Source organism: Neurospora hispaniola (assembly GCF_033458365.1).
Source record: "Neurospora hispaniola strain FGSC 10403 chromosome Unknown B0T23scaffold_4, whole genome shotgun sequence".
Taxonomy (NCBI): Eukaryota; Fungi; Ascomycota; class Sordariomycetes; order Sordariales; family Sordariaceae; genus Neurospora; species Neurospora hispaniola.
This window is the reverse complement of record NW_026944409.1, coordinates 1,011,177-1,031,338: the sequence shown is the minus strand read 5'-3', so window position 1 is coordinate 1,031,338 and position 20,162 is coordinate 1,011,177. Positions and strand designations below refer to the sequence as shown.

General features: G+C 52.2%; 7 protein-coding genes across 7 annotated transcripts; 3 read left to right on the top strand and 4 right to left on the bottom strand.

Moving 5' to 3' along the window:
* Positions 1–208: 208 nt before the first annotated feature.
* B0T23DRAFT_395679 (uncharacterized protein) lies at positions 209–978 on the bottom strand (the record flags this gene model as incomplete). The annotated part of the gene is made up of 2 exons (XM_062838197.1): positions 209–567; positions 948–978. The coding sequence occupies 2 exons, from the start codon at positions 976–978 to the stop codon at positions 209–211; spliced, it is 390 nt and encodes a 129-aa protein (XP_062692747.1).
* A 1,337-nt stretch (positions 979–2,315) lies between these two features.
* Positions 2,316–4,114, top strand: B0T23DRAFT_404380 (uncharacterized protein; the record flags this gene model as incomplete). Its single annotated transcript, XM_062838893.1, has 8 exons — positions 2,316–2,349; positions 2,426–2,560; positions 2,691–2,765; positions 3,047–3,241; positions 3,284–3,368; positions 3,412–3,512; positions 3,867–3,943; positions 4,046–4,114. 8 exons carry the CDS (start codon positions 2,316–2,318, stop codon positions 4,112–4,114), a joined length of 771 nt encoding a protein of 256 aa, XP_062692746.1.
* A 1,417-nt stretch (positions 4,115–5,531) lies between these two features.
* On the bottom strand, positions 5,532–6,491 carry B0T23DRAFT_404379 (uncharacterized protein; the record flags this gene model as incomplete). The annotated part of the gene is made up of 4 exons (XM_062838892.1): positions 5,532–5,799; positions 5,866–5,891; positions 6,311–6,363; positions 6,458–6,491. The coding sequence occupies 4 exons, from the start codon at positions 6,489–6,491 to the stop codon at positions 5,532–5,534; spliced, it is 381 nt and encodes a 126-aa protein (XP_062692745.1).
* Positions 6,492–7,259: 768 nt separating this feature from the next.
* On the bottom strand, positions 7,260–9,730 carry B0T23DRAFT_138178 (terpenoid cyclases/Protein prenyltransferase). Its single transcript, XM_062832315.1, has 5 exons — positions 8,832–9,730; positions 8,637–8,761; positions 8,439–8,556; positions 7,946–8,248; positions 7,260–7,608 (listed from the first exon to the last, which is right to left on the bottom strand). Exons 1-5 carry the CDS (start codon positions 9,608–9,610, stop codon positions 7,302–7,304), a joined length of 1,632 nt encoding a protein of 543 aa, XP_062692744.1. The 5' UTR covers positions 9,611–9,730; the 3' UTR covers positions 7,260–7,301.
* Positions 9,731–10,903: 1,173 nt separating this feature from the next.
* On the bottom strand, positions 10,904–11,406 carry B0T23DRAFT_404377 (uncharacterized protein; the record flags this gene model as incomplete). The annotated part of the gene is made up of 3 exons (XM_062838891.1): positions 10,904–10,926; positions 10,959–11,106; positions 11,242–11,406. The coding sequence occupies 3 exons, from the start codon at positions 11,404–11,406 to the stop codon at positions 10,904–10,906; spliced, it is 336 nt and encodes a 111-aa protein (XP_062692743.1).
* A 2,367-nt stretch (positions 11,407–13,773) lies between these two features.
* Positions 13,774–13,953, top strand: B0T23DRAFT_295926 (uncharacterized protein; the record flags this gene model as incomplete). The annotated part of the gene is made up of 1 exon (XM_062834289.1): positions 13,774–13,953. A coding segment is annotated over one exon (180 nt), but the record flags the coding sequence as incomplete, so codon positions are not given.
* Positions 13,954–14,845: 892 nt separating this feature from the next.
* B0T23DRAFT_138129 (uncharacterized protein) lies at positions 14,846–17,646 on the top strand. The gene is made up of 2 exons (XM_062832314.1): positions 14,846–17,413; positions 17,480–17,646. The coding sequence occupies exons 1-2, from the start codon at positions 14,965–14,967 to the stop codon at positions 17,578–17,580; spliced, it is 2,550 nt and encodes an 849-aa protein (XP_062692741.1). The 5' UTR covers positions 14,846–14,964; the 3' UTR covers positions 17,581–17,646.
* Positions 17,647–20,162: the final 2,516 nt, after the last annotated feature.

Below are 20,162 nucleotides of genomic sequence, written 5' to 3'. Positions count from 1 at the left end.
GTGGTGATGCTATTCGTTCGTCCTTTTCCGAGTCGTCGATTGATCGTCACCTAAGGGTATAAATCCCGGGTCTTATCACCGTGTTGCTGTGAAGCGTGAAGAAGTATAGAAGAAAACAAGAAAATGCGAATCCGCTGATCGAGAAGGAATCCACGCCTTTCCAAGGGGTTGTGTTGCCTTCTGCCAAGGTGTGGCAGCTCCACAGCCCTTATTCCACCGAAGCAGTCGAGCTGCTGCTTGATTCATCTCCGGAATGCCGAGTGCGGTGTCCATGCGTATAGTGAGAAGACGTTTGAGGACGGCTGCTCCGTCTGGACTTGTGCTTGGCCTCGTCTGCCGGCAACCCTTGGACGATTCCGTTGCGAGCCAGCATCCCTCCATTGACCGAGAAATTTCGGCAAACCATGAACGCACGCATGGCCGCGTTTTCCTGAGCAAGTCCATGTGTTTGATATGGGATATCTGTCTGATATTCGCGGCCGTTGACGAGAACCAAGCAGGTAAAGCCACTGCCATCACGATAACACTCGTAGGAGGGATCGTGCCATCCACGCCGCCGGCAAAGACCTGTAGAAACCCAAATTAATAGCTTTTCTCATTAGAGTATCGACAGTGCCTAGGCTCAATCATGAAAAAGCATGAGCCATGTGCAGATGGATTCCGTGCCTGCGTGGCAGCCGAACACGGATGCCTCAGCCCTATGACCGGGGTTGGTTTGATCTGTGGGTAACGGGGGGGCAAGATGACACCTGGTGTACGATCTCTGGAAGAAGAAAAAGACGCGGGACATCTCCATGTTGTGGAAATCTCATGCAGGGGTAAACCATTCCCAAGGGTGAAATGTCATGCCTCGTGACAACACCCCACAACAAGATTGGTAATGTAGGATTTGTGATTAAATTGGAAAGCGAGGTTTGACAGCAAAAATTGACGCTTGAGTGACTTACTCTCCAGATACTGCATGTAGAAACCAGCCATGGTGTCGGGTTTTGTCTTTGTAAAAAGAAATTCCAGGAGAAGCGAGACAGAGATGGAACGACAGAATGTATGAGTTTCTACAAACAGTGGAGGTGACGATGGTGAAAAAGAAGGAGGCGAGGAGGCCGCGGGAAGATGTCCGAGATCCGAGGATGTGATGCAATCGAGCCTAACTAAAAGGCAGAAGGGGATGCGAGGCAGTGCCAGAAGCGGGCGGGCAGGTATGGACGACGAAGCTGCATCACCTTGATGAGCAGTCAACGGCGAGACATGTGTGCTTTACATATTGCAGTGAAGGAGCAGCTTCGTGCGGGGCAAGGGGGGAGGCAAAAATGTCCGAATTCAGACGCCAAAGAGACGACATGAGGGAAAGCCAAACGGACAGGAGGAGAAAGTGTTCGTCGGATGCAATGTTTGACCGTCAAGATGCGGCTCAAAGTGTGACCCATCTTGCTGCGCTGGCATTGTCGTTGCCAGTTGATAGAGCCGGAGACCGGGCCAACTCCACACCACACATACACCACCCATGGGGTATGCATTAATATGCCTGGGGGGAAAGATCTGCTTTGATAAGTCGAGCCAGTCTTGGATTGAAATGGGCATAGATGGAGCCCGACACTATTTGTGTGATATGTTCTTTTCCCTTTCCGGCACCTGGCTCAACTCCTGGGTCGGCCTCCACATGTTCTTCGGCCTCGTTCGCCGCCCTAGCACACCAGGATCGTGTCCCATCGCTAAACAGATGAGATAGGCTCGCGGGGCTTTTTGGTTATGCAGAGTTAGGCATAGCAAGGTGGCAAAATCGGATGCCCAAGAGCCAGTCTGGTGTTCCAAGAGAGAAATCGAAGTAAGACTCGAAAATTCGGGAGCAAGCGGTCTTTTGCCGGCAACCAGTCAAGTTTCAGAAGTGGCTTATGTTGAAGCCAAGGGGTGCCAGAAGAAAGGATGTGCCTGGCTCGCAAGTCGTGGGTACGAAAAATAGTCAATGAAAAACATCAAGCCCGGTAAGATCCATCTGACTGGTGGCTTTTTAAACCACTTATGCAGCCTGGGCTATGGCACATCCAACATGTATCCTCGGTAGTACTGGTGTTTGTGCTATCGACACTGTCGATAGACGGACCGCATGGCCTCTGCGGTACCTTTTTCCAGTAGAGATGAAGTGCGTCTCCACTTGCTATGCTACCGTCAGAGATCAACGGCAGAGGTAAAATAGGACCAAAATCGGCGGGTCCATATACTGCTACATGAACCAGCCAGGAACGGGGTCGGGGTTGGGGTTGGAACCCGGGGGGCATGAATAGCCAAGCGGGCAGGGAAGGACGGGAGAAGTTGAGATGGCATGTTCGGTTTGGGTGACCTCGCTGAGAGGTGAACCGGAGATCATTGGCGCTGTGAAATTTGTGGGCCAGAACTCGGGCAACATGGGCATACCTTGGTTCGGCAGGCAGCGAGACCTGGGAGGGAGGAGAGACCAGCGGCGTTGGCGACCTTTTCGGAGCTGGTCAGCACAAAGGAAGGAAGGACGGCTGGCGTATCAAAACCGCGGGATCAAGAGATCCGGAAAGACAACAACAAGCCGGTGGTGTTGCTGGGTGGTGTTTTCCGGCCGGGCCATCCATCATCCATGGACCATGGGCCATGGACCACCGTCTGCTCGTCGGTGTTTGTTTCTCTCTTGGCAGCATTCATCTTCCAAGCTGTCTACCTAGTTGGTCAACAAATGGGGCAGGGTGTCGAAGTGGTGAGAAATGGTTGTCATGGTCACGGAAAGGGCCGGTACAAAGGTCTGTGTAGTGGAACAAACCGAGCCGTATCAAAACGACTGGCTCTTTGGCCGACCACGAAGTCGGTGAATGAGGGATGAGGTGCATGAACAGTGGCTGGGCCGGCGAACCCTTGCATGTCCTGGGTGCGGGTGCGTCTGGCCCCAGGAGAGAGCGAGGTCGCTGAATGGCCGGTCTCATGGCGAGGCCGCAAGGCCGCGAGGCAGCTAGGCACAAGAAGGCCTTAAGACGCATGCAATGATGAGTTGGCAATGCTGCTGGATATTACATCGACAAGCCAGAATGGACTGGTGCAGAAATCATGGAAGACGTGCTGCGGGCACTGCCAGAGTTGCGTGACAAGAGCAACAGGCGAAGAACAGGCAGTGACAGGCCCTTCCTTGCCCTCACAGAGGTACGGGTACAAGTCCTCAGCTGGAGGGGTTCCAAGGGAGCCAACCGGGCCGGAAGAGATTGGGGGAAACCTCGACGGAGCAGTCAACAGGCCCAGCAGAGGTAGGATGCCGTGCTATCCACAGGCCGGCGTGTAAGAAAAGAAGGAGGAGAGCGCGGGCGGAGGAAAGCGGGAAGAACGAGGGCAGCCAGTCACGATGGCGATGCTTGGTCGCTGTCGATGGCGACAATTGGTGTTGAAAGGCCGGGGGAGGAGGAGGAGGAGGAGGAGGAGGAGACCAGGGAGACGCACCCAAGTCATCACCAATGTGAGCGTCAATGTTCACTTCCTGTCTGCCTGCCCATCGCTCGTATGTGAATATCGTGATTCGGCTGTCATCTCTTAGGCTTCACCGTGTATGTATAGGTACCTTGCCGGGACAGTAAGTGGCCATGGGGCTGTTGGCATGGCAGTAACGGCTCGTGTTGAGGTGCAAGAAGCCTACACCTCGGTTTGAGGATTTGAATATGAGAGGTTGAAAATGCATGAAGAGACGAGATCTCGTCCGAATTGTTCACTGAGAATGAGGGATGCGGGGCGGGGACTCTGTGCTTGCTCCGTGCATAACATGGAGGGAGCTCTTGCTTAATGGGTTCAGTGGTACATACCTACCTACCTACCTCTACTGTACATAGCATGCCTTATCGCGCCTGCCCTACAAACTTGAGGTTCCATTTCTTTCCGTCTCTCTGTCACTTATCTCCCACCTGAATCGGCATTGAGAAAGATCGGTGCATGCCACCATGTTCGACGCCGTCTGTTTCACACGGGAAGGTTATTTCCTTGGACACCAAACACAGGGCAAGAAGGATGCGAACCAAGCAACCTCGCCGCAACCTCCAATGAGATTGCAAAGCACATGAAAGTGCGCATGGTTGGTGGTCAATGCTCCTGGATTCTCAATCCATGTCGCTAAAATGGAGGGGGAAAGAGGGGCTTTTTTGAGTTAAACATCCAAGGATGGAATTCTTCTAGAACACGGACCCAGCGAACACCCAAGCCCTCACTCAGTGAGTGTCATTGATTTTGCCTCATATACTTTGCCATAGACCATATATGAATTGTGTCGTCCCAGCCTCGTATCAACTTCTTTGCTATCGATAGGTTTTGAAAGCTCCGATGTTAGGTTGACTTGGACATGGCACCATCGACTCGAATTCATGGCACCTGGCCAGGATAAATAGACAGGAAGACCCAAACACTTGGATAAAGAGAAACCATCGCCCATGAACCCCCTCCTCGATCGACATTCTCGGGCTCATTTGCTTGAACCTGATCCCCAAGCTGTGACGACTGAATCGGCACTCGACATAGAAGACCAATCAGACCACCTCTAATGCCATCGTCTCACTTCATCGATCAGCACTTTCCTTGAAGAATCGGGGGTCAAGGGAGTCGTTCTTTCCTTTCTGCTTTCCTGTTCCCTTCGGCCCCGCATGCTCGCTCTGTTCCTTCTTCCCCTTTCCGATGGACACGAATCAGGTTGACATCCACTGCAATCAATGATTGACACGATGAGGGGTAGAGGTAGAGGTAGGTACGCTCGGTACCACGGTACGGTACAGCTGAGCTGAGCTTTTGAGGTTGTTCCCTTGTTCCCCCTCATCAGAGCCATCACTCGCATATGGTGATGATCAGCCCTTCTGATTTATTCCATTGCAACGTCATGCTTCAATTTCAACATCAACTTACCAAACCCACCAGCTGCGATCTGGCTCCATGCTTAGTTTGTTTCCAACCTCTTCTCCAGCCATCGACTGCGCCACCAGGTCGCCGTAACGGGCCTCATCCCGTCCAAATGGTCGATTTGACCGGAGAAAATCACGTCGACTGCCAAGAAACAAAAAACAGGGCCCGGCAAAGACGGGCAAAGCTGCTTGGTGTCGGAAAAATCATCACCATTATATTCCATCATGCCGGCTGATGGGGTTTGGCTTGCACCCTTTGGACTGCTGTCGCAACTCCCACAGCTTCCATGGCAATCTCGTTACCATCCACATGGGTTGGGTCAACGCTTGATCATCATCCTTCCAAATGACTATCACCTCTTCTTGCCATGTACCACGTTGCTCACATTTCGGTAACACAGGTGAGATTACACGACAGAGCATGAACCACGCATGTTCAGAATTGAGCAGCAGTTCTGCAACATTCTACGACTTGGGGACTTTTCTAGCCATTGCCATATCTATCATTGGCAACTATTGACTGATGCCACCCGGGACTTATCCGAGTGCTTATCCAAGGACCCGGCCAGAATATAATCGGGATATTGATCATCATGAAGGCTGCGAGATGATGAAAACTCAACTAATAAAATATCATTGGACCGTCTAAGAATGGTTCTTTGATTGGAGCTGGTTTGTTCTTAATCCAAACCCCCACTCTGCCACCGTCCTGTGATCCTGATTCGAGACCTCCGCCGACCGAACGACTGACAAGCATTCCGGGCGAGTGACACAGATATCGGGCACTACTAGAGGATTTATGGCAAGCAACACCACTTTGACAAGATGTCTTTGAGGATTCCAAGCCTTTGGTGGTCGACTTGATCCATAATGCGATTTGGTTTCCCGGACGTTCTGTCCGGCAGCATGATTCCTGTACAAGGGTCAAGTGTGGGAGCAAAGCAACATCCTGCCTATTTCTCTTGTCTTGACTCACAACTTTTCCGCAGGGATATCGTCCATGGCCTCGAGATTTTGTTGCGGTGCATAGACTGCCATGTTCCCAAAGTGTTGTACGCTCACGGCCTCTCGGCACGCATTCCTGCATCTACATCTAGCCAGCCCTTTCCTTCGTTCCATATCTCCACGAGTCAATCGATGGTGGCGTACTCGGAAGGATGGAAAGGATGGGCAGCGACGGATATCGACAGTCAATAACCGATCGTTGGATACACTTCAGGGTCAAATCCATTTCACCCAAGTCTCAAGCCAGGGTATTTCCATCCCAAACATCGTATCCTGCAGTCACTATGGTCTCGCTTTGTTTCGGAACGGATGGGTGCCTAACCGCGAGGTGGAAGTGCAGTGGAAGGCTTCGCTTTGCCTTGGCGATTGCTTCTGTTCTAGCGCTCTGATAGGCTGACTTGCAAATTTGCAAGACAAACCCACAGAATCCAATGATCATGGTAGCGGAAGCCTTTCCGAGAGCCGCTCTTTGCTGTTGGAATGAGAGTAATCGCATTTGAATAGGGGGGGGGGAAGAGACGGATGTTGGGCTTACTAAGACTGACCGTTAATATCTCTATACTCACAATGACCAGGTGTCGGGCCAAGTGTTCCTTCCATCATTGACGTGCTTGTTCGTACGATCTTTCTTTCAGTCCTTTCAAGTCTGCATCGGCTTGCCCACGGCATTGCAGGATATCATATAGCCACCAATTGGCAGCTTAAGAGCACTGAAATATAGTTGGTTCCGACCGCCAATGTCACTCTTATGTATCTCAAGCCTCTATACATGCAATGTGATGTATAAAGAGAAAGCTTATACTATTAATGCCAGCAGTGTCTGAGGTGCTTAGGCTCGATAGCTTGTAGACATGAGATTGACTGGTCAGTATCAGGACTTGATAGAGAACAATAACAGAGCAAACATCACGCAATATTTGGTGCTTTATTGTATTTCGCTATGTGAGTTACTGATCAGCCTTGACATTCAATCTGATATGTCATTACCGCCTTGCTTGTTGTACTTATTTTAGGCATGCTTGTAGACTACTTTCATAGTTAACCCAACGCGAGGGCTTAGTAGCGAACTAAGCATGCCCGTCTATCTCCGACGATGCCAAGAAACATATACTACCCAGTGTACGACCTGCTTTGGATGCAGCCACCTGGATGGAAGCGTACGCCCATTTCCGCAGGCTATTGCAAAGATACTATTCTCAGCGTCCTTCACAATATATACTCATCACCAAGTACTCGCTACCTTGATATCACAAACTACCTGGTCACTATTCCGCATAACTGTGCCCCTTTTTCCCCCAAGGACAGCCACAGCACCCCATCTGACTGAAACCTTCCTCCCATTCTATCCCAATCTACCCAATCTACTCAATTTACCCAATTCCCTATTGCCCATCAATAATGTCCTTGTCCTCACTCTTCCCCTAAAGTGGAAGCGAACCCACTTCTTCCCTGGAAATACGCCCTGATTGCGTTCACATTCTTCTGCGGGATCGCATAAGCCGGGTGGATAGGCCTGACCCGATCCGAGTCTTCGTAAATCTGGTCATTTTCGTCAATGTAAGGGAAGACGTTCCAGACGGAATCGGCCCCCACAGCGGCCAAGCTGGGGGTAGTATCTCCGTTGGGAAGGGGAAGGGGATCGGAGTCGAGGTCCCATTGGTGTTGAGCAGAAGAGAGACCGGAGAGGACGTAATTGGTGTGGTAAGGGTCTGACATTCTGAAGGGGGGGCGTTAGCATAGATAGAGGTTATTGAAGGGGGGATGAGGTGAAGTGGAGAGGGGAGGTGGGTTAGCTAAGTTAAGGAGCCCTGAAACGAAGGTGAAGCGAGGTGACGAAAGCTGAAACAGGTGAGGTAAGAAGGTGAGAGAATGTAAAGTAAAATAGGTGACGTAAAAAGTAAGGTGAAATAATGTAAAGTAAAGCGAGGTAAGATCGTAGAATACAATGAAACCTCAATCCGAAGCAAAGCAAAGCAAAGCGTAACGAAAGGAAGAAAAAAAAAAAAAAAAAAAAAAAAAAAAAAAGGGAAAAAAAAAAAAAGAAATAAACTCACTTATATGGCTTATCCCTCAGTCCACCCCTCTTAGTCTGGTCCTGGCAACAGCAAAGGATATACCGAATCAAACCTTCTCGACTATAGAGACTCTCCGGCGCAGCCGCAAGACCGGTGGCTGTCTTGTGCTTCTCGGAACCGGGGCCGGAGGGACTGAGAGATGCCTCAATAAGGGGGAAACATCCACCCGCCCAGTGGCTGTAACAGCCGTCAACCAGCTTGTTGGTGCGTCCCGAAAACCCGCCTTCGGGTGCGTACTGCCGGTAAGACAACCAGGAGACGAGGCGTGGGACGTCTAGGTAGCTGGTGGGTGGGAAAGAGAACTTGTTAGTTGTCTGTATGTCTGATGAGAAGGTGCTTAGAGGGGGTCATGCGCATATGAAATGCAGTGTGCTTGTTGTCATTGTTGGAATTGAAAATTTATAAGACAGGTGGTGAAAGATCTGGCTTGTTTGCTTCATGCTTTCTCAGGACCGTGATCAAGCCTGCTTACCTTGGAATGATACGGCGAGGGTTGTCCAGGATGGCGAGACAGGCGAGAGCGCAAAAGGCATACGCGCCATGGGCCTCATTGTTGGGTTGACTAGATATCCCGCCCTCGAAGGTTTGGCCTGGGCTCATGTTAGTCTGACTGCCTCTTCATAGCCTCTTCTGTTTCGATACGAGGATGCAACACCAGGGTAACACTTACAACTACGCACATATTCCGCTAAACCAGTCAACAGGTTTGAGCGACCGTCATATGCAGGAGATTCTGGCGTCAAGTCCAGAGGCAGATCGAGCAGAGTGATGATCACAGCCGCGATATATGCCCCCCTTTTCGGTTATCCCTGTGGTGTCAGTCAACATGTTCAATTAAGAGAAGTGTGGCCTGGGGCCAACGCACCTGATATCCTCCTCACCTCCCACGCATACCTGAAAGCCACCATCAGGCTGCTTCAAGGAGCATAGCCATTTCCACATAGCCTTCTTATCGATAACATCATATGCTTCCTCACCTCCAACCAGAGCGATAGCTAGGATGACCGCATACGTCGTAGCCAGGTGCGAAGTCTGTCCATGGCCTCCACCGAATCCTCCAGACTCATTCTGCATGGTACGAGCGGTCTCGATAACGCTATCCCGGTAACTGGACACATCTTCCCCCATCATGGTGAGACCGGACAGACACCAGTATAGGTACCATGGCCTGCTAGCGTCCACTGCAACGAAGCGACCTGGTAACGGGCCAAGGGACTGCTTGAGAAACTTGATATGCTTGTCCCTGTTCAGCTTGGGGAGGCCATAGTCGTTGAGATCGAGAGGTCCATCCTCACCGGTCAGGAAGGGTAGACAGTGCTCAACAGTTTGGTCTTGGAGCTGGGAGGTGGCCGTGATGAGGTCATCCTTCACCAGGGAAGGCTGCTTGAACAGGTCGGGAATCATGGGTTCGGGCTGTGCTTGTTGCTCTGCGGAATGACTCAGGACAAACTCCTCGTCGACGTATTCAAAGTCGTCGTCGGTGATGGCGTCCAGGTTTTGCTGAGAAGAAGTAGCGACCCCCTCTTGGGAGGTCGGGAAGGAGGAGGTGGTGGAGGCGGCCATGTTTTCCTTTTTGTTCTTTGGAAACTTGCGAATGAAGATGGCGCGATTCCGGCACCGCGCTCCCTTTGTGCGCACCACCATCAATCGAATAGGCAGATTTAGTGAGAAGAAGGTGTCACAATGGTTGAGGCTCTCATCACACTTGCTATTGTTCTTGCTGCTGCTCTAAGGTTGGTATGCTACAAATAGACGGATGATCGTCGACGTTTGCGGCCCTCGCATTCGCTGTTATGGCGGCGTGCATTGTTGGGGTCACCCAGTCCACAGTCCATCACTGTCCGCCGGCCGGGCGCTCAGTGGCGGTCACCACTCAGGCGGGCAGTTATTGGACGGACGGCGGCAGTGATGGGTGGGATCTGAGATCAGCCAGCTGTCGTCCAGCTGTGGACGCACGTGCCCTCGTCTGCCCGACGTATCGAATGACGAAAGGCTCGATGGAACCGAATCTGAGCTCAGTGAATGTGATCATCGCATCCCTTCCATCTCATTTCCTCGACATTTCTTCGCTTTCTCTCGATTTTGTATAACTCTTTCTCAAAGTGGATCGATACATTCAACGCAACCTTGCGGCTCTTAACTCTAACACAACGCCACCCGAACTCACAACCAACCTCTTCTGTAGCAAATGCCAACACATCGGATCTTCCATCGCCAAAACCATGCATGCCGCCAGATCTAGCGGCCATCGACGGCGATAAAATATCATGAATTGCTCCCAGGATGCTGTGTGTCCTGGGTCTGGATGACTGCGGCAATCCCCGGTCCTCATATCGAAGCCGACTCCGGGACTGGTGACGGCTCCGCATTGACGGAGAGCCCGGGCTGGGACTTTGCAAGTTGCCACACCGGTTGCCCTCGCCGTCAGCCCTATGGATCAAGAGACGGCGGAACTCGGACCTTTCGTGAAATCGCCTAGCAATCATCGATCCACCGCACGCAGGAACAGTTTTGCAGTGCATCAGCTCGCATGGACTCCGTCCAAAGTACCCTTGAGCTGCACTGAAGCCGAAAAAAACAAGAAAAAGAGAAAACAAAAAAACCGGAATGCAAGAAGTGAATCGTTTCTGCTAGTCCAAAAGCTCCTGATATCCTTCTGCCCTACTGCCCTGCTACCCTGCTGCCGAGCAATCTGTGAAAACTTTTGATAGGGGTCAAGAAAGGACTACCCAAGAGACTCAGGAAATTGGCAAAAGGCTAATGCCTGAAAACCCAGGAAATCAGACAGGGTGCTGACAGACCTCTATCGCTCAAGTCCGAGCCTGTGCTTTGAAACGCAGGCAAGATAGTGCTGGGCAGCACATTAACTGAGCGAACATATGTATGCTGCTTCGTGTGCTTAAAGAGGGATGGCCTTTTCGCCAATTTCCGCCGTCTCTACGGTATTCCCACAAAATGGTCTTCGGAGACATTGATCGGTTTCTGGATCCACAATTCCCTGGCTCGTCGTCAAGCATTCGGATGTTGGTCCGTATGCGCGGCACTTGTACCGGCAACGACGGCAACAACCCCGGCGAACACCCGCAAACACTGCCGGAGAGATTCGACCACGTTGCTTCCGAACCATCCAGGTTATACCCCTATCACAGATGCCCGCGTCAAAGTTGGTTTGACCGACCCAGCAGCTGGATTGACAAGAATGCCGGTATCTCACGCCATTGATCTCCATCTCTTGCTCTTTCGTGCCGTTTTTTATTCAGGGGACATCTACGCACCAAAGACATGGAGCAGGCAACCCCGAGCACAAAAACACATGTTTCTTGCTCGTTACGAACAGAGCTTTTCTTTGTTGAGTTTGGCTCGATATTTTGACAGTGGCCACAGCCAGGGTTTTCGGTAGCGAGCGCACTAGCGGGCTTCTTCTCCTCTTTGAGTGCCATCCTGAGGCTCAAAATCCGAAGGTATCCTGGATCTCTCGGACGAACGACACGGGTTCCACGGTGAAAAAGTCCCCCGTCCCTCTAGACCAAGACTTGACTCGTTTGAGTCTGCCGATCCCGAGAGGAACACACTAGTGTACAGGCCGCATCAGGAGCTTCTGATCAGGCTCCAGCACGCAAGGTTCAAAGATGTCGAAATGGAAATCTTCTCTTGCTTGATGGGTGACACTAAACTTTCTCATGGTTTCCTCATGAGGTGTGTCCTTATACGTATGTTTCGTTTGGTTTCGTTTCAACAGAAGGATGCCATTAGAAGCAGGAACAAACGCTACGGGCAGGTTAAGCTTCTTTCAAAGGTTGCAACAGCTCCTCTTTTTCAGGGTCCGGCCCAGGAGCGAGAGGGGTCTCCACAAGCCGAGTGGATCTATCGACCCTAGCTAGCGTGGGGAAAGCTCTCGCTGACAGGGACCGGCTCCATTCCCAAAAGAGCTTGAACACTTGGACCAGTTAAATGGGTGGCAGGTACATATTCCGTCCACTAGTATCGCAGCTCAGTGAGCCGAATGCAACAAGCCACCGACCGGGACCGAGAAGACTGACGGCCTGCCAGTTTGCGTCCAGACGACAGCAACAGCCACTGTGCGAGTACTTGCGGCCAGAGCTTCTCCGGCGACGACATGCCTCTTATTGTTTCTCAGGTATCCATTGGCCATTTCATCGACTGCGCCGCAATGACGGAGCCGGTGCACGGTGTCAATTTATGCTGTGCTCCCCTCCTTTTATCACACAATTGCCGACGGAGGGTGCAATCTCTGTCTGTGTCCGTGGACGTTTGCTGGTGAGTTGATCAAGATCATATGGTAGACGACGTTGACTCCGGTCGAGACTTTTTTCACGACCTTGAATATCAACTTTGGGGGGAGAAAGAGCTGCAGCCAACTTGAGTTGGAGAGTTCAGACTGAACACCACGTCTCTCAAGCGGACTCCGGGCCCGATTGGGATGACAGATAACAAGAGAACCGGGGATTTCTGGCCAGATCTGGATGTCTGAGACCCTGACCAAGCTGATTTTGTCACTCGAAACATGCCGGGTATACCGTACAATGTATGGCGATGACACCGGCAGTTAAGCCTGCCCAGACGATTCCAGCAGCTGTAGAGCGTGTGACAAGGGCGGATAGCAACAGAGTTTGGTGCAGGGCAACTTCCAGAGAAGACTGTTGTGAGAGGTGGTGGAAGGGTCAGCCACCATGCGCACCTTGTGTGAAGAGGAACGCAACCTGGCAACGTCGTGGCGACTGCGATACGATTCGATCATGACGGAGACGCTTTCTAACCTTGCTAGGAGGAGAGCGCTGGAGTGATGGGGCAAGCCGGAAACGGCCACGTCCCACAGGTCTCAACTCTTCAAGAAAGGCCAAGATTCGCTCCCCCGTTTCTGGTGTGCATGACAAACTTGAGGACCGAGGAAAAAAACGAAAAAGAAAAAAAGAAAAAAAACAGATAAAAGAGGCATTAGGCGAGGAATGATTCTTACAGACTCGCACATGCGTTGTCGGGATGATCCTTAGGAGTCGGTGATTTGTTGTTTTATGGCATGTCAGGCAGGAATCGCTAGAAGTCGATTCGATCCGCAATTTCGCGAAGTGGTAGGCCAGCATAACCCTACCTTTGAAACCAGCTCGTTGTCGGCAGGAGCCGCCTTTTCTTCCTTTTCAAGCTGGAGTTTTGTCCAGGCACTCCCAGGCTCCGGGCCATATTCCGGACTCCGTAGCTGCTTTCAACCAACTACTGACTTGGGTACTAGTGTAGACAGGCAGCAGGTTGGGATGGGATCGCTTGCACGGTGGGGGATTCTCTCCGGCTGGGCCTTCCTGGCATTTTTTTGCCTTTCGCTTGAAAATAGTATTATGGACTATACCATGTCTGTGCCAAAAGCTGAACTCGCCTCTCCCAAGTGCCAGCTTGGCTTCGGTTGGCTGTTGCCGTCCTTTATTCTTGCAGGTAGATATGAAAAACACGAGAGCCCAAGTTATGGTCAAGGCCCATGTCTGGTTTGTTGGCACTGGGTCTCGTCTTCTGGCCTCGACAACAACGTTGAAGACATACCGGGGACTGTACCCCTGAGGCCAGTGTTTTAAGTCCCCCAACAACGTCTTTTGATATCCCACAATGGGTCCGATTACAACTACAGATAGCCAGCTATCTATGTATGTATCTTTGTTCCATTCGTCCTTTTCTCCGTTCCTCCAGGGCATTGTCCAATGTTGAACCAACCTAGGTGTTGTGCGAGGAGAAGCGGGGCTTATCGCTCCTCGTCACGAAATGGTGTAACCACAAAGTTGAAGTCTTGTTACAGTGCGACGAGGTTGGACTGGTGGTCCAGTCTCTGGAACATGAAGAAGCTCTTGCCCAAAGTCAGTGGAAGTAGGACGGAAACCGAAAAGAACCTTGGAGGCAGTGGGGAGATGGCGTCTGTGGAGCCGTGCCCAGGTGCTGGCAGCGACGAGTGGCAGGCCATTCCCGTTAAGCATGGGACGAACTGATTGGCCCTGGAACCATGCACGCATCCAGACAGTCCAATCAACGTTGTCCTCTTACTGGGGTTGTATATGCACCCTCACCGCCTCTTCAGCGTTGAGTGAGGAAGGAACTCTCTCTGTCTTTCGCTCACTCTCTTTGCCTTCAACTTTTGTGGTGAGTGGGTGAGCGAGGGGTTGACGGTGCACCATTGGCACTCTACGAGAGCACCATCCATCACTCTCAGTTGGCCGTGCCGGGTTTCTTGCTCACTCTCAAGTGGGCTGGAGCCAGCCTCCCTCCTCCAATCCTCTTTTTCCCCTGGTCTCTCCACCCGCTTAGACTCTGTCCTCCACCTCCTCGTCGAGCCATTTCTCGACCCAGCAAAGCGTTGTCTCCATCTCCCAGACGACCAGACCACACACAACGCAGCCAAGCCAGCGCCGGCGTCCCTGTTCGCCTTTCCACGCTGCGCTGGAAATTGATCAAAAGTGTGCGAGTGTCGTGGTTGTGTGATTCTCTTTTCACTCTGTCCATTTTTATCCCCTCTTCACACTTTACGACGCATAGTGAAGGAGTCAGAAACGAGTCTCTTTGCAACGCCCAGTTCGACCCTCACCAAAACAGAAACAAAAGAAGATCAGGTACAGGTAGCCTCGGCCAGGTGCCTTTTTGCTCTTCTTCTGCTTCTCTGCGACGGTTCCTTGTCATGATCCTTTCTTGACCGACTCATCGTTGATCGAGAAAAGAGCGGTGTCACCCCCCTCACCCTCGTCGTCCACCACGGCCACGTCCACATCCACGCTCTTGGGGTCCTCTCCGTTGTCCACGTCCCCCGGACTTGTCAGCCGCCTATCCACGGCCCATCCACGCCGTCCACGCCCACTCACGCCCACGCATTCCACGCATACGCACTCGGATCGAAACGAGGCCAGACGGAAGGCCGATCCATACTAACGGAAAATCTCCAGTCCACCTCATCCTCGCCTGAACAAAACCCCATTCACCCCTTGGTTCCCGCTCCCGCTCCCGCCATCATGACTTACGACTTCACTGCCGCTGGGGGAGACGCCGTCTTGCTAGAACAACTGGCCTTCGACCAGCAAGACCACCAGCGCTACTATCCCATCATCACCTCGACCCAATCACCCCAGAACATCACCTCAACCGCGCTGACCACCATGTCCCAAAGCGCCCGTCAAAGCCTTAGCCCGGGTGCCACTTGGCTCCCGGCCGATCTGTCCGGAGGAATGAGCGCACCCAACTCCATCCACTCGCCAAGCAGCAGCATGTCGCCTTCGTCGCCCGAGGACCAGAATTGCCAGTCGCCTGGGAATAGCGTCATGTCCAGCCCTCTTCAGCAACAACAGCACTCGCCTCTCCAGCACTCGCCTTTGCAGACCGGCACCCACTTGTTCCCCGACTGGACCGCTTTCCCCATGCAGACCCAGCAGCAGCAGCAGCAACAGCAGCAGCAGCAGCAGCAACATGTCTCTGATATGCCTCAGTTTATCTCGAACGAGCCTCTGCTTGCTCTCACCAACCACTTCATGCCCAACTTCCACCAGCCCAGCGCTTTCGATTATCTCCCCGCCACCACCCAGGCCGCCATCGAAAACACGCTTCATTTGGAGGCCCCTTTCAACCACGCTATCTCTCCGGTCGAGGAGACCAGCCAGCAACTGCAGTGGAGCACGGGTACGGGCACGCAAATGGCGAACTGGCAGGATTTTGAGATGGCCATGAACTTCAACCAGCATAACGAACTTGCCCGGATGCCCATGGGAAGCCACTCGCCCACGGGCAGCTTTCTGGAAGTTCTGTCTTTGCACTCTGGAAGCGACAATGGCTGGGCTACCGTGGACATGCCTTTGTTTCAGGATTACAACAACTTCACCCAGCCCCAGCCTGCGCAAAATACCGCCATCTTCAACCCCGGCCAGACTTTGCACTTGAGGACCACATCTGAACTCTCACAACAGTCTGACTTTACCGAGTTCGGAAGCTACGAGGAAGTTACCTTCCCCTACTCGCCCTTCTCCACCGAGTCCGATGGCTTCATGGATATGACCAACAACCGCCACGGTTGCTGCTCCGGTGACCACCACCACCACTCTCCTCAGCCCACCGAGATTAGCCCCTCTTCCGCCGTTGCTCCCGTCCCTATCAAGGCCGGCTCTTCCAGGGCCGTTACTGCCAACGGCTCTGGCTCGGTCTCGCCCCCGCCGAGGAGAATCACTGGCCCGAGAAAGAGCCCTACTGCCAAGCCTTCCAAGACCATCGTTCGTAGGACTAACTCGACTGGCAAGAAGGACGGCACTGGTGAAAAGAAGGTTGGCAGGCGTCGTGGACCCCTCCTTCCTGAGCAGCGTAAGCAGGCCAGCGAGATCAGGAAGCTCCGGGCCTGCCTCCGTTGCAAGTTCCTCAAGAAGACCTGCGACAAGGGTGAGCCTTGCGCCGGGTGCCAGCCTTCTCACGCTCGTTTGTGGCAGGTGCCTTGCACTCGCATCGATATCAAGGATATTGGTTACTTTATGAAGGACTGGAAGGCCGACTACGAGCGTCACCTCGGCCGCGGCATGTCCGTCTTCAACGTCAAGGGTTTTGCCCAGAAGGAGACCCTCATGTGGATCACCCACGGCTACGGTTTCTGCCTCCCTGTCATGGTTCGCGAGGTGTTTGTTGCCGACGAGAGCTGCTTCCAAGTCGACTGGGTCGAGTCTACCTTGACTGACCAGGAGCCTATCGACTTTGAGATTCGCACTGAGCGCCTCGACGTTGGTCATGAGGGTGTCTCAGTGGAGGCTCTCTCCGAGTACCTCGACAAGCATGTCGATGAGGGCTTCGAGCAGTTCATTGATGACCATTTCGAAGGTACTCCCTTCATCACCGAACTCTTCAAGACCGCTCATAGGTTCTACGTCAAGGAGCGCCTGCCTGTCATTCGCAAGGCGCTCAAGCTTGTTGTGGCTTACAACCTCACTCTTCACATTACCATGGTTGAGCAGCCGCCGACGGAGCAGCCCATGGAGGGTCAGATCGATGACGAGGATTCCAAATACTTTGGCAAGGTTGTCGCCCCTGTCATGATCAACTTCCAGATCAAGTGCGCCATGGCCGACATGTGGCGTGAGCTCCAGAAGGAGGTTCTCGAGGAGCTCTCTGCTCTCTACTCTTCGGTCTACAGCGGAGAGCGTCTCAAGAACTGGCCTACTATCTTCATGCTGGCTGCCATCCTCTTGGCTGTCTGGGAGGAGATCCAGTTCGACTGCCATTACCGTGTGCCTGACCCTATCGCTGTCAACAAGTTCTGTGACGATATGGAGTCTACTCCTGTTGGTGTCATTGTTGGCCTCTTCCACGCCATCTCTCAGAAGCTGCCCGCCTTCACGGAGTGGGATACTCGCAGGCATGGTCAGCTGCTTAATAATAACGTTGCCGTCTGCGAGGCCATGACCGAAGTTAGACAGCATGTCCTCAAGCATGGTGAGTGATGACCCCTCATTTAATGTCAGCATGGTGTGACCCTACATACTAACCGCGCGATAACAGAATCCTACCTTAGGACCCGTCAAGAAACCAAGTTTGACCGCTATGACTTTGACTCACTATCAAACAAGTTCCTGTCGAAGCTGGTCATTCGGGCCAACTAAGGTTGTTTTCTTGCTTGCTGCACTTTGCCTCTTTTGGTTGCGATACCCGTTATCCACGTTACGGTTACAGCACTTTACAGCAAAGCTCGCAAGAGCTGGTCTGTTCCGGTTTCCTGTTTTCCTCTTTATCCTTATCTCATGGGGCCATTGAGCGACGGCGTTCTCATCTTTATTTCTTTCTGGCTACTATTTTCTATAGTCAACCATCTCCCCTTCTCTGTTATTCTTTGTGGCATTCTTTTTGGCCGCGCACACTCACTTGGTGGCTGGTCACCACCGCGAACAACACGATACGAAATGACTGACGTCCCATCATGACGGATCAATATTTGATGACTACACATTTGACGAAACCCCAACGAATCTACACAAAACACACCATACACTACTACGCATACAGCGCAAAAAAGTTCAAACCAGCACGATCTGCATGTCTGGCACTTTTGATAGTTTAGTTGGGAGAGGAGAAGTCGCTCACGGGAAAAGGAAGGGCATGGGATGAAGGAGGGTAAGCGAGAGTGGAAAGGGTTGTTTGATTGGACCGAAGAAAAGCACAACTCAAAGGGGAGGAAGAGGAGGAAAATGGGTTTGCATTGGGTACCTTGGCGTTTTTTGTCTATCTGATTTGGTCTTTTTTTTTTGGTTTACCTACATATAGATATGGATTGATAGGTGGACTTTCTTGCTTAAGCGCGCGCGGGCAAACCGCGACCTAGGCGAGAAATCCTCTTTTCGAGAAATATTTATTGGTTATTGTTAATGAGTATCACGCTGTTCGAGTGATTGTTTTGGTGTGATGTTGTTGTTGAGTGTACTACAGCAGGCAATGTTCCCTCATCAGAGAAAAACGAAGAGAGTTGGTGTTTGTGTACTTGGTTTATTTCAAAGACGCAAGTCATTACCACGCAAAGAAAGCCGTTGGCTCGTTGGTTCTGGATGAGTGGAAAAATGCATTCCAACTCTTACGATAGAGCCTAGGCCAGACGAGTACATAAGTACTCAAGATCAGTGTGATAACGATTGCGAACGGCAACCACCTCAGGCACCTGCATTGAACTTTTTCACTACTCGCATTGACAATAAAAAGTATCATGTACCAATCTGATGACGCTCATGGTTGTCATCCGATCATGGGATGTCACAACCCGAGTCGAGTGGGTGTATTGAACGGACCGTAAGGACGATTCCCGCATTTGCGAAGACGGGAGTCCCCGGGATCCCGTGCAGGAGGTGATGCCGGCTCCGGTCTCACCCGAGGTGGTTGGCGGGGCCTGGCGGGCAGGGCGGAACTCGTCACCTGGCTCCAGGAGTTTGTGATGTTGCGCTGCACAACTTACCTCCTCTACTGTACATATTACACTCGTGCGTAAAGGACCCAGCATTCTGATCGATGATGGTAACTCGCGATATGGATCATGCGTGAACGGAGGTTGGAGACTGTCAATAGCGGAGCGACCCTCCTAAAGTGCGGGGCGGTGGAGCCAAGAAAGAGGCCACGATAATGCTGGGCGATAACGGGAGGAACGGAGTCACGACATCATCGGTCGGGGGCTGGTGGGACGGGAACCCTTATGGCCAGGCACTGCAGTCAGGAGGTCTCCCATCTGTCACCGGTCTTGAATCTCTGCCGGCGTCAGCAGCCACGGTCGGTCGGAAAGCCGATAGAAAAGCGAAAGAGAATAAGTACCTGGTACCTCCCCGTTCCCGTCCGGTTCAGTTGTCGGTGTCCCGCCATGTGTTATGGAGAAGCTCATCGTCGCACCAGACGGAGCGCTTACCTCAGCAGCCTAAAGGTCGGTGGCAGGACCAACCGTGAGTCCGTGACACCACTGCAGCTGAGCATTGTGGTTTACAGTGCCAGCTGACTCGCCCCTTCACTGTCTGGAGCTGAAACGATGCCTGGCCGGGATGCACCTCCCGTCCGGTCGTTCTTTCGTTCGACGACCAACACCTCGACCCCTTTGGTGACACTCTTTTGCGGTGTTGATTAAAAACAAAGTCCCAGGCCTCTGTGATTTTCTACAATCATCTCCATGTCTTCTGGTCAATTCCTCCATTGCTGGAAAATTGCGATGCAACAGTTCACTCTTCCCTGTTTGCCTCTCGGTGCCCTCGATCGGACCACGTCATTGACCGCTCACTTCTTGGGGGGTTCGCTTATCAAATGCGGGGAACCAGCAAGGTGGACGTCGATATTCCATGATGCCAGCTGGACTGCTGCTGTGTGAGGCATCGAGCAAGAGGCCAGCAACAACCTGATAGAGGAAACTATTGTAATATCATGGAGAGAAGAATGTCGAGATGCCGGCAAGTAACGAGAAGTCGAGATGGCACTCACGGATTTGTAAACAAACTCCAAGGTCGTCCAGCCACATGCAGATCATTCTTTGGCTTATTCATCCAGAGAGAACCTAACTGAACTGAAGCAGGGCAAACAGCCCGGCTGAGGTGACTGACGCATTGACGGGCAAACGGCTGGGCGAGTGCCCGCCACTGCAGAAGGCGTCGACAGTGCGATCAATCAGCCGCGGTCACTGTTGGGGGGATGTCCAACCACTCCTGCCAACGGGCAACAGCCAACA